The 12692-nt window shown below is 44.8% G+C and overlaps 1 protein-coding gene across 2 annotated transcripts in view; it reads left to right on the top strand.

Moving 5' to 3' along the window:
- MEN1 (menin 1) overlaps positions 1–12692 on the top strand; it is a 400397-nt gene that overhangs the window by 46286 nt on the left and 341419 nt on the right. For both annotated transcript variants that reach the window (XM_077457794.1, XM_077457784.1), the window contains one exon: positions 6737–7536. In XM_077457794.1, coding sequence (XP_077313920.1) covers positions 6753–7536 — 784 coding nt within the window. In that variant the 5' untranslated portion in view covers positions 6737–6752. The remainder of the gene's footprint in view (positions 1–6736; positions 7537–12692) is intronic.

Raw genomic sequence — 12692 nt, 5'->3', positions numbered from 1 at the left:
CTACGTTAGACTTACCAGTAACGGTATTTCTACGAACCTTCCAGGATGGCAGGCCTACTTCCTGCCCTATGTGGAGGGAAAGATGAGCTAAACGCTAGGTGGTTAGTACCTTTGTAGAGCAATGCTCCTCGTGAACCAGTTCAGGATTACTTTATTACATACTGAGGATCAAGGGGATAGGTGGGGACTTATAACAAGCTGTCAAGTGATTGTGTTTCCTGTAGGGAGGAGCCCTCATCTCTCAGGCTTGCCATCCTGAAAGGTTCGTAGAAATACTTTACCGGTAAGTCTAACGTAGGTTTTTCTTTTCCTTTGACAGCTCGGCTCTGCACTGTTTTTTTATATAGAATCGCTGAAATGGGCGATTTAGAATTGGGAGGAAAGTTGAATCGAGATCGCAATTTTTTTTTAACGATTAATCATGCTGCCTTACCAAGTGCCCCATCAGTGTCCCATAAGTGCCTAACAGTGCAGCAACATCACCACACATGTAGAAATAAAATATTTCAAATAAATCAATACATTTTCAACAGAAATAAAAGGGTGTGGGTTTTTTTATTTTTTTTTATATAGCAAAAAAAAAAAATAAAAATATCCCAGTGATTAAATACCACTAAAAGAAAGCTCTATCTGTCTGGAAAAAAAAAATTGATAAAAATGTAATTTGGGTACAGTGTTGCATCGTGATAGTAATCAGTTTTCTTATCTTTTTCATCAATTTTGGAGGGGCGTCCAGTTCTTGGTAATGTCACTGTTGTGCCATATTTTCTCCACTTGATGACTGTCTTCACTGTGTTCCTTGGTATATCTAATGCCTTGGAAATTCTTTTGTACCCTTTTCCTGACTGATGCCTTTTAACAGTGAGATCCCTCTGATGCTTTGGAAGCTCTCTGCAGACCATGGGTTTTCACTGTATAGTGCGTCTAAGAAAATGTCAGAAAAGCCCTACTAGAACAGCTAAACTTTATTTGGGGTTAATCAGAGGCACTTTAACCACTTGCCGACCGCCGCACGACGATGTACGTCCTATTTTTGAAGAGGGATATCTCGGTAACAGCAGCAGCTGCTGCCACAACCGAGATATCCATCCCTTCAGGCGGCGGTCGGCTGTACGATAACGGTGGTCTCCGCGGCGGATTTGCCGCAAGATCACTGCTATCGGCGGCGGGAGAGGTGCCACCCCCCCTACCGCACCTTCCGCCGCTTACCGGAGCCGTCGGTAGTGGCGGAGGCGATCGGGTCCTCTTCCTAGCTAGGCATAGAGACAAGTGAGGCTAAGATGGCCCCACTCGTCTCTATACCATAGGAGGGCGGAAGCGACGTCAAAACGTCACTTCCACCCATACCTCTTAAAGGTATATTTTTTTTAAATGTCATATTTTTTCTTTTTTTTTTACATTCCTTGTAATAGGAATAAAAGTGATCCATTTTTTTTTTTTTTTTAAAACATTGTAAAAATAAATAAAATCAATTAAAATAAATAAGAAAAAAAAAGTTTTTTAAAAACACCCCGTCACAACGAGCTTGCGCACAGAAGCGAGCGCATACGTGAGTAGCGCCGCATATGAAAACGGTGATCAAACCACACATGTGAGGTATCGCTGCGATCGTCAGAGCGAGAGCAATAATTCTAGCCCTACACCTCCTCTGTAACACAAAAAATGCAACCTGTAGAATTTTTTTAATGTCGCTTATGGAGATTTTTGAGGCTAAAAGTTTGACGCCATTCCACGAGCGGGCGCAATTTTGAAGCGTGACGTGTTGGGTATCCATTTACTCGGCGTACCATTATCTTTCACAATATAAAAAAAAATTGGGCTAATTTTACTGTTGTCTTATTTTTTTATTCAAAAAAGTGAATTTTTTCCAAAAAAGTGCGCTTGTAAGACCGCTGCGCAAATACGGTGTGAAAAAAAGTATTTCAATGACCGCCATTTTATTCTCTAGGGTGTTAGAAAAAAAACAATATAAAATGTTTGGGGGTTCTAAGTAATTTTCTATCAAAAAAAAATGTTTTAAACATGTAAACACCAAGTCTGAAAAAGAGGCCTGGTCCTTAAGTGGTTAAATGATGGCAGGTGTGTACTGACTTTAACATGAGTTTGAATGTTGCCTAATTCTGAAAACGGCTACTTTCCCAGTTATAAGAGGGTTTGCACACTTATGCAACCACATTATTTTATTTTTATTTTTTTTATTTTGTTTCTCAATTGAGTTGTACAGTTTATAGGTCGCATTAACCACTTTCAGACCGGACCATTTTGCCGGTCAATGACCAGAGGTCTTTTTACAATTTGGCACTGCGCTGCTTTAACTGGAAATTGCGCGGTCATGCAATGTTGTACCCAAACAAAATTTTTGCGTCCTTTTCTTCCCACAAATAGAGCTTTCTTTTGATGGTATTTGATTGCCTCTGCGATTTTTATTTTTTGCGATATAAACGTAAAAAGACCGCAAATTTTGAAAAAAAATATTTTCTACTTTTTGTTATTAGAAAAATCCAATAAACTCAATTTTAGTCATACATTTAGGCCAAAATGTATTCAGCCACATGTCTTTGGTAAAAAAAAAGTCAATAACTGTATATTTATTGGTTTGCGCAAAAGTTGTCACATCTACAAACTAAGGTACGTTTTCTGGAATTTACGCAGCTTTTAGTTTACGACTGCCTATCTCATTTCTTGAGGTGCTAAAATGGCAGGGCAGTACAAAACCCCCCCCCAAATGACCCCATTTTGGAAAGTAGACCCCCTAAGGAAATTGATAAGTGGCATGTTGAGCCCATTGAATATTTTTTTTTTTTGCCTCAAGCGATTGAATAATGACAAAAAAAAAATATTGTTTTTTTACACAAAGTTGTCACTAAAGGATATATTGCTCACACATGCTATGGGCATATGTGAAATGACACCCCAAAATAAATTCTGCTGCTTCTCCTGAGTACGGGGATACCACATATGTGGGACCTAGCCGCGTACGGGGCCCCGAAAACCAAGCACCGCCTTCAGGCTTTCTAAGGGCGTAAATTTTTGATTTCACTTCTTACTACCTATTACAGTTTTGAAGGCCATAAAATGCCAAGATGGCACAAAACCCCCACAAATGACCCCATTTTAGAAAGTAGACACCCCAAGCTATTTGCTGAGAGGCATGTTGAGTCCATGGAATATTTTATATTTTGCCACAAGTTGCGGGAAAATTACAAACTTTAATTTTTTTTTATATTTATTTTCACAAAGTTGTCACTAAATGATATATTGCTCACACATGCCATGGGCATATGTGAAATGACACCCCAAAATAAATTCTGCTGCTTCTCCTGAGTACGGATTTTAAATTTAGGAGTACACTAGTGAGACTAGGTAATAAATGGTGGGTGCCCTGAAACTATAAAAAAATAACTAACCAACCAGCGTCACCTGTAACAGTTATATGGTGATCACTGGTGAAAGGGTTAACTAGGGGGCAATCAGGGGGCTTTATGCGGTAGTATATGGGGGTCCCTGGCGCTATAAAAAGCTGCGGCGAACCTAAATACCTACCTGCCTAACTAGCGTCACCTGTGACACTAATACAGCGATCAGAAAAATGATCGCTTATTAGGCTGGGTTCACACTGGAGCGATGCGGGAACGCCACGAATCCGCGGCGGGTTCCCGCATCGCATGCCTCCCGGCGGCAGTTCACACTGCCCTATGCGAACTGCTGGGAGTGTCAGTGAAATGTTAATGACACCCCCAGATCAGTTCGCATATCGCAGTGCGATCTGCAAACTCGGATCGCATGGTGTGAACACCCATGCGATCCGATTCTGCTGCGGACCAAAAAAAGGGTCCCGTGCGAATTTGCGGCGGGTGCGACGCAAATTCAGCCATACTATCTGTATGGCTGAACTCGAATCGCACAGAGATCGGATGTGATTTGCACTGCAGTGCGGTGCGAATCACATTCGTTCTCATAAACCGCTGCAATGTGAACCCAGCCTTAGTGACACTGGCGACGGGAGGTGATCACGGGGTTAAACCTTTATTGGGGGGGTTAGGGGGGTACATTAGAACTAAAGGGGGCTAACCCTAACTGCCCTAACAGTTATTACAGTCAGAAATGACACCAATGCAAAAAAAAAAAATGACATTGGTGTCACTGTGACTGGGGGGCAGGGGTAATTGGGGGGGTGATCGGGGGGGTGTGAGTGTGCCTGGCATGTTCTACTGTGTAGTGTCGTGTTGGTGCAACTCACCGATCCTCTCTCCTCGGTGTCGGAACGAAAAATACCGACACGGAGGAGAGATTACATCACTTCCTCTCCTGTGTTTACATTACAGGAGAGGAAGTGATGTCACGGAGCATTTCCATTCGTCGGGAGCGATCGCGAGGGGGTGGCCATGAATGAATGGCCGCCCCCTCATCCCGGATCGCTCCCGAACGAATACCGACCGCCGCAGGCACCGGGGGGGCCCGATCGGGCCCCCCACCCGTGGGAAGGCAGGGACGTATATATACGCCCATATGCCTGCCCGTGCCATTCTGTCGACGTATATCGTCGTGCGGCGGTCGGCAAGTGGTTAACTGCTTGCAGACCAGCCGCCGTCGTATGCTATACGCTGTTATATGCTATTATACGACACGTTCCTGCGAGCTGTCATAGCTGTGCATCGACCCTTTAAGCAGAGATAGCAGGCCTGTTGCACTGTGGGGGAACTGATGCGTGTGGCCGGCGGGCACGGGAGCCAGAACAGGGACATGTGTTTGTAAATGCATAAGCCCTGTTCTGAGAGGAGAGACAGATTGTGCATTTCTACTAGCTAGGTACAACGATCTGTCTTCTCCTCTAGTCAGTTCTCCCCCTACAGTAAGAACACAGTTAACCCCTTGATCGCCCCCTAGTGTTAACCCCTTCCCTGCTAGTGACATTTACGCAGTAATCTGTGCATTTTTATAGCACTGATCGCTGTATAACTGTCAGTGGTCCCAAAAATGTGTCAAAAGTGTCCGATCTGTCTGCCACAACTTCGCAGTCCTGATAAAAATCGCTGCCATTACTAGTAAAAAAAATAAATAATAATAAAAATGGCATAAACCATTTTCCCATAGTTTATAGCCGCTATAACTTTTACGCAAAGCGATATCATCACAGAAACCTGACTTTTTTTTTTAACGGGTGTGTAGACTTTTTATATCAACTGTATATGTGATTCTGCACTTCAGCCTGGAGGGGGTGGTGGTTTTAAGTGGCCTACTTTTGCAGTGAATACTCATGTGTGTAAAATGCACACAACACAGATCTGCTTATGTAAACAAGGCAGATCTCCGTTCTGACAAGAGGGAAGGATTTGGACAGAAAAAAACAAACAATCTCTTCCCCTAGTTAAAGTGGTTGTAAACCCTTACAACACACTTTGACCTACAGGTAAGCCTAGATTACCTGTAGGTCCAAGAAATGTCTCCTAAACCTACACGGTTTAGGAGATATTTGCCGAAAGACCGGCACTGATGTCTACGGCGCATGCGCACTGAGCGCGGCACCATCAACGAAGAAGATGCCGCGCGTGTTGGCTCCCGTGCGCATGTGCGGGAGTGACGGCTTCGCTGAATGACAGCGGCGGAGCTGTGAGACCCCACCGAGAAGATGGATGCGCCGGACTACAGGGGACAGCGGTGACTTCGCTGGCTCCTGTGTCAGGTAAGTGACACATAATGGACTACTATGCGATGCATAGTCAATTATGCTTTGCCTTTGCAGGGAATGAAAGAGGAAGTAAACTCATCGGGGTTTACTTCCTCTTTAAAGCAGCACATAAAATATACAAAAACACTGGCTAGGCACACAGTTAACCTTTTTGGTTTAACCGCTTCCCAGCCAGTGTCATAGTACAGTGATATTTTTAGCACCGATCACTGTATTGGTGTCATTGGTTCCCGCAAGTGTTAGTGTCTGAATGTCTACCGCAATATCGCAGGCCCGCTATAAGTTTCTGATCACCGCCATCAATAGTATATAAAAATCTATAAATGTATCCAAGTACATTGTTGTACTTTTCTGCTATAAAAAACAAGCATATTTACATATTACATATTTTTGGTTAAAAAAATCCCAATGAGCATATATTGATTGCTTTACGTGAACATTATAGCGTCTACAAACAATTTTGGATATATATATATATATATATATATTGTTTGTAGACGCTATAATGTTCATGTAAACCAATCAATATATGCTCATTGTGATTTTTTTTAACCAAAAATATGTAATATGTAAATATGTTTGTTTTTTTTATAGCAGAAAAGTACAACAATGTTTATTTTTTTTTGACGGTCTTTTTTTGTTTATATTGCAAAAAAATAAAAACCACAGGGGTGATCAAATAGCACCAAAAGACAGCCCTCTATGAGGGGAAAAACACAAATTTTATTTGGTTATAGCGTTGCATGACCACACAAATGTCAGTTAAAATAACGCAGTGCTGTAGTGCAAAAAATGGCCTAGTCATGAAGGGGTAAATCTTCCAGAGGTCAAGTGGTTAAAGGTCTGCCAGTAGCAGACCCTGCCTCCAGTGGAAAATCAGGAAGGGGTCTGACCCTTTTTTTTTTTTTTTTTTTTTTTGTCCTGCATGCAAGCTCTTTTGAGCTTGACATGTTTTAAAGATTTGCAAATTGTAAATGAGTTTGCTTAATCATTACATTTTATATAACCTCTATGCTCCTTCTTTCTTTTTTATTTTTTCCCTTGCAGGCACAACTTAATAGATATGGGACTTCTGCCCACTCAGAAGTCATTTTTCCCGCTCTGCTCCCTGGAATCACTTAAAAACCTGTTCAAATGGGAACTCTCACGTCCTGAGCCTGACCTGGCTTTGCTCTCTCTAACTCTTGGCTTTGTTGAGCACTTTTTGGCAGTTAATAGAGTGATTCCAACTAACATAGCTAGTATACCAGGGGATCATGAACTACTGTCTAAAATGAGTGGTGATGGAACAAAAGTAAAACGTGGAGACCTAACCAGCCAGGCGAAGCAAGGTGGTTGTAAATCAGAACAAGGAAATAGAGGAGTAAAGAATGATTTGGCAAAGAAAAGAGGTGTTGGGACTCAGGCAAGGAAAGAAAAGGATATAATTTCCAAACAAATTGGTGCAAAGTCTTCAAAAAAGGAAGTAGACAAAGCAGGGAAAGATGCGCTGGAAATGAAAAAAGACAAAGTAATGGTGATTGAAGAGGACATTAGTCTTGATGAAAGTTCACGGATTGGACCAGGGAAGGATAACACAAAGAATCTAGATGACCATGCAAAGCAGGGGTTTGACCAGCATGCAGTGTCTTATTTTCCAACCATGGAATTAGTTGTGGGTCAGGCGCTACATGCCCGATTTACAGCTCAAACAAGGGGTGCTGTGGATTTGTCTTGCTATCCTCAGGAAGATGGTGCATCTGGTCGAGACCTAATCCGCAGAGTTGCTGACATCATATGGAATGGACTCAGTCGATCTTATTTTAAAGACCGAGCGCATATACAGTCACTTTTCAGCTTTGTAACAGGTGGGCACAAAGTATATTTATAGCATCTTTTATGTTTTGTTTTTTTGTTTTTCTACTTTTCTGACAAAATATAGGAATCCGATATTTTCAATTTTACCACTTCAAAACTCGGCCAATTCTGACATTTCTCACATACATGTAAAAATCAGCATTTTTTTTTGCTAGAAAATAACTTAGAATCCCTAAACACGATATAATTTTTTTAATCAGAGGCTTTGGAGAATAAAATGGCAGTCAAAACTTTTTATGTCGCACAATATTTGCACAGTGCTAAAGTATTAAAGTGATTGTACACTCTGTGATATTTACAATAAAGCTGTGCTCCGGTGCCTGTGGAGCATGTGCACCTTAGAAAGGGCAGATTGTGGCTGGCAGCTCCCGCGCGCATGCACGGGAGTGATGTTACGTGACTCCGGCCAGTCACCCCTCAGCAGCCACAACGATCGGATTCCATCCAGAACCGATCAATCCCAAGTCCAATGTTATCTGGCCTGGACCTGGTCATCGCTCCTGGCGAATTTGTTCCTTCCCCCGCATGTGTAAGTGTAAACACTGCAGGGGAAGTTATGTCATCTCTCCTCGTGGAAGTCTTTGTTCCAGAGAGAGGAAAGATCACATCTAACCGTGAGTTGCACCAACACTACACTGACATCAGTACAGATAGGCACATATATCGCCCGCAGTTAACCCCTTCACCCCGTGTCACTGTGTCACTCAGTGCAGTGTTCATATTTTCTCAAGTCATCTTCCAGGACGGCACCCTGAGAGGTGACTGGTCCCACCTGACAGGAAACGCAATCAATGAGGTTAAAATCCCCACCCCTCCCTGTGCTCCTCAGTTTTTGATTGTGTTTCACCACAGCGAAACCGTTTTTTTTTTTTCTAAAAGGACCTGAAACCTGGAGCTTCTGGTCTCCCCCGGGAACCGAACCACAAGCTTGGGAAGCCTCTGGGTCCGGTAGGATATATTTGTCCTTCCTGGGGGGCTTCCCCATTTGATTTCCTTTAGCATTGTGAAGAGCCCCCTTAAGGACTGAAGGACCCTGGGTACAGTGGCATACCAAAAACTTCAGGGGCCATTATCTTGTCTCCCCTCCTTACCTGTTCAGAAGTTCATTCAAAAAAGGGGTCCTGGTCATCTTCTTTTTTTTTTTTTTTTGTGGACGGGGGTAGTGTTGATACTAATGTCCCCCTCTCCTGAGGCTCCTTGTGGCTCTCATGGGCTGTTAGCAAAAAGATTTTGCTAACATTCGGTAAGCTGAGAGTGCCCGGCGCCATTTCTTGGGCATCGGGTGGAGGAATGACATTATTTCCTCCCCAGGGCCGGAAGTGACCTCATCGCTTCCCGCATCATTTCCGGTTCCGGTCTCTGGCAAAATGGTGGTGGTGGTGATGGCAGAGGAGGAGCAGGCAGTCCTCACACATAGTGTTTAAAGCCAGAAGGAGCAGGCGCCCACTTTCTCCTGTACGCCACAGCCAAGGTGGATGTCAGGCACTGTCTGTAATACTTTCATAGGCAGCAGGAGGAGCACGAGGAGAGGCCCACAGGGCCCACGGCTATGGAAGAGACCATAGGGGGTGAGTCAGACTAGCCACCAGAGGTTTTGATGGGGAAGGGTACCCCAACTCTTACCTCTGTGTAACCCAGTGCTACTTTAACTTTGTGCCTGTTTATCCTTTGTTTTCAGGGGAGGACATCACTACCCAGGGGGTTGCCAGCCATCCTGTTAAGGCTTCTGTCCACTCTAAAAGATGTGGGTATTGTAATGAGAAGTTACCCGTGGACCATTCAAAACCCTTTTGCTTTAAATGTATTCAGAAGTTAACAGGGAAGGACACATCTCAAGTTCTGAAGGATTTTCTTACAGTTCAAATAGAGATGCTCTCTACTTTTAAGGTGTTTCAGACCTCCCTCAAATCTACGGAACCAGAACCCCATACTAGTAAAGAGGGTTCCTCCTCCCCAGGAGGGCTCCTCCTTGTCCAGGAGCTATAAGAGACGGCCAAAACCTCTGAGAGCTCTCATCTCTCAGGATTCTAAGGAGGAAGAGGAATCTGAGGCCCCTGATCAGGAATTTTCTGATGAGGGTCTAGTAGACAGCCAGGAGGAGGAGGGAGAGGACTCCAAGGCCGGCAGACATATCTTTTCGGCCGATGACATGGGGGGCCTTCTTAGGGCAATTTATGCGTCTGAGGAGATATAGGAACCCGTAGCTCAAGTATCTGCTCAAGACAGAATGTATGGAGGCTTAGTTAAGCCCCAGTCTAGAGTCCTTCCAGTTCACCAAGCCCTTAAAGATATTATCCTAAAGTAATGAAAGGTGCCCCTTTTAAAGAGGAAGATGAGGAAACTTTTTTAAAACACCTAGGTTAGACGCTTTCTTGGTGCAGGTATCCAAGCAGTCTGATCTTTAACAAAGATCAGATGTATCGGCAAGCTTAGACCATTTTGCACAGAGCTTGGGAAGCTAATGCTGCGGCTATGAGCACTGCATTGGCTTCGGCCTACGTAGCAAGAAACGCAGATATGTGGATCTCCCAAATTAATGGATCATGTATCCCGGACCTCCAAGTCTTAGGAGGTCCTGGATTCTTTAGAAGTGATAAGTAGTGTGGTTGCCTACCTAGCAGATGCAGTGGTTGAGACGGTGCATACAACCACTAAATCTGGTGCTCTGTTGAATTCAGCAAGGAGAGCCTTGGGGGTCAAGACTTGGGACGGGGATAATTCATCTAAAACCCGTCTGTGTGATCTTCCATTCAAGGGTTTCCTCCTTTTCGGTACAAGTTTAGATCTACCGAAAAAGGTAAGAAATTTCCCATTAAGCCTAAGAAGGCTCCCAGGCTAAGAACCGATTCTCAGATAAAGGCTCTGTTAACAGACGTTAGGGTCTTGGGAGAGATGAGCAGAAGGGAGGTATTCTCTTTTCCAACCAAAAAATGGTCGACAGACTCTAAGCAACATAAGAGTAGGGGGAAGGCTTTCCCACTTTCTCAGTGGGAAGAGATTACACAGAGCCCCCATATCCTCCAGATTATAGGGCTACAGGCTGGAGATTCTCTCCTCTCCTCCACCAAAGCTCATTTTAACCCACTTACCCAGGGACCCTCTCAAAGCAGCAGGTATCCTGCAGAACATCTGAGAAATGGCAGAACAGGGTGTCGTTTTGCCAGTCCCAGTGGGACAATGGGGTCAGGGATACTTTCTGCATCTCCAGGGCTACCCCTTATCTCGGCGACATTCTGATTTACAGCCAGTCGAGATCACATACTCTCCGACCTAGCCAGAGTAGTGAGTACCTTGGAATTTCTGGGGTGGATCATCAGCAAGGAGAAATCCTCATCTGTGCCTTCCCAGACGAAGGTCTATCTGGGATTCCTGGTGGATTCCTCAGAACAGAGGCTGGTCAAGGTAGAGGGCCTCATTTCAGCAGTTACATCCCTGTTAGAGGCAGAAAGGGTCTCTTACAGGGGGATCATGAGGGTTGTGGGTTTAATGACATCTTTTATCCCAGCAGTACCGGGCCCTCAGCTCCATTTCAGGACTCTCCAACAATTTCTCCTATCCTCCTGGGATGGGGAGAGAGAAACACTGGACAAAAAAGTTCCCATTCCAGCCGTAGTAAGGGAATCCCTACTGTGGTGGCTTCATCCTCAGAAATTGCAGGGAGGTCTCCTTTGGAGCCAGCTTCAGCCCCTCAGGATAACTTTGGATGCTAGTTCCTGGGGTTGGGGGGCCCACCTAGATGAACTGCGAGCCCAGGGGTTCCTTGAACCGGGGTTAGAGAAGCGCCTCCTCCACCTTTTGGCAATTCTTGGTGGTCAAGGAGGCCCTAAGGGCATTCGAGGAAAGGATCAGGGGCCGAGAGATTCTTTCTGACAATGCTACAGCAGTGGCATTCCTATATTCTCAGGGAGTTACCAGGTCTCGCTCTCTTCTGGCCCTGACTGTGGAGATCCCTGGCTAGGCAAAGCAACGGATCCTCTCTATCTCACCAGTGCATATAAAGGGAGCATTCAACATCGAAGCTGACTATCTCAGTCGACAACCGATTCTCCAGGGAGAGTGGGAGTTGAATCCTGAAGTATTCTCCCTGGTGTGCCGGCACTTCGGAATACCAGAGATTGACCTCTTTGCTCGCAGGAAGAACAGAAGGGTAAAAAGATTCTTCTCTCTCTCTCTCTCTCTCTCTCTCTCTCTCTCTCTCTCTCTCTCTCTATTGCAAAAGGGATTCGGAGGGCATGGATGAGTTGGTCCAGGTTTGGAACTTCCGCTTAGCCTATGCCTTTCCCCCCTTGGGTCTAATCCCTAGAGTACTGCAGAAACGGAATCTCTCAGAAGGCAGACTGATCCTAATCACCCCATGGTGGCCCAAGAGGGCCTGGTTCCCAGCCTTGAGAAGTTGGTCCAAAGCTCCACCTCAGCATCTTCCAGTTTGGCAGGACCTTCTCCTTCAGGTTCCAGTCTGCCACCCAGATCCTAGCTTCTTCAAGCTGACGGCCTGACTTTTGAAATGCAGAACCTGCGAGAAAAGGGCCTTTCTGACAAAGTAATTGATACTCTCCTGTTAAGTAGGAAGACAGTTACAAGGCAAATTTACACAAAGGTCTGGGGTGTTTTCTCATGCTGGTGTCAGGCAAGAGGGACTTCCCAACACAAGATCCCTGCCATCCTGGATTTCCTCCAGCATGGTGGGGATCAGGGACTGGTAACCAAGACTCTTATGCTGCGTACACACGATCAGACTTTTTGACAGCAAAGGTCTGACGGGGAACGAGTCCGTCGGACAATTCGATCGTGTGTGGGCTCCATTGGACCTTTGCTTGCCAAAAATCCGGCGGACTTTAGAAATGGAACATGTTTTACATTTTTCCACCGGAACTCTGCCGGACCAAGAAATCAGTTCGTGTGTATGCTAGTCCGACAGACAAAAACCGATGCTATGGTAGCTATTGGCTACTGGCTATGAACTTCTTTATTCTAGTCTGGTCGTATGTCATCACGTTCGAATCCGTCGGACTTTGGTGTGATTGTGTGTGGCCAAGTCCATTCACTCGGAAAGTCCGTCGGAACTCTGCCGAAAGTCTGTCGGAAAGACCGTCGGACCTAGTCCCTCAAAGTCCGGTCGTGTGTACACGGCATTAGAGTATAGATT

The sequence above is a fragment of the Lithobates pipiens genome, unplaced genomic scaffold, assembly GCF_037356315.1.
Source record: "Lithobates pipiens isolate NorthernLeopardFrog02 unplaced genomic scaffold, aLitPip1_a1.2 Scaffold_10, whole genome shotgun sequence".
Lineage (NCBI taxonomy): Eukaryota > Metazoa > Chordata > Amphibia > Anura > Ranidae > Lithobates > Lithobates pipiens.
The sequence above is the reverse complement of the archived record's forward strand: the minus strand, read 5'-3'. Positions and strand labels throughout refer to the sequence as shown.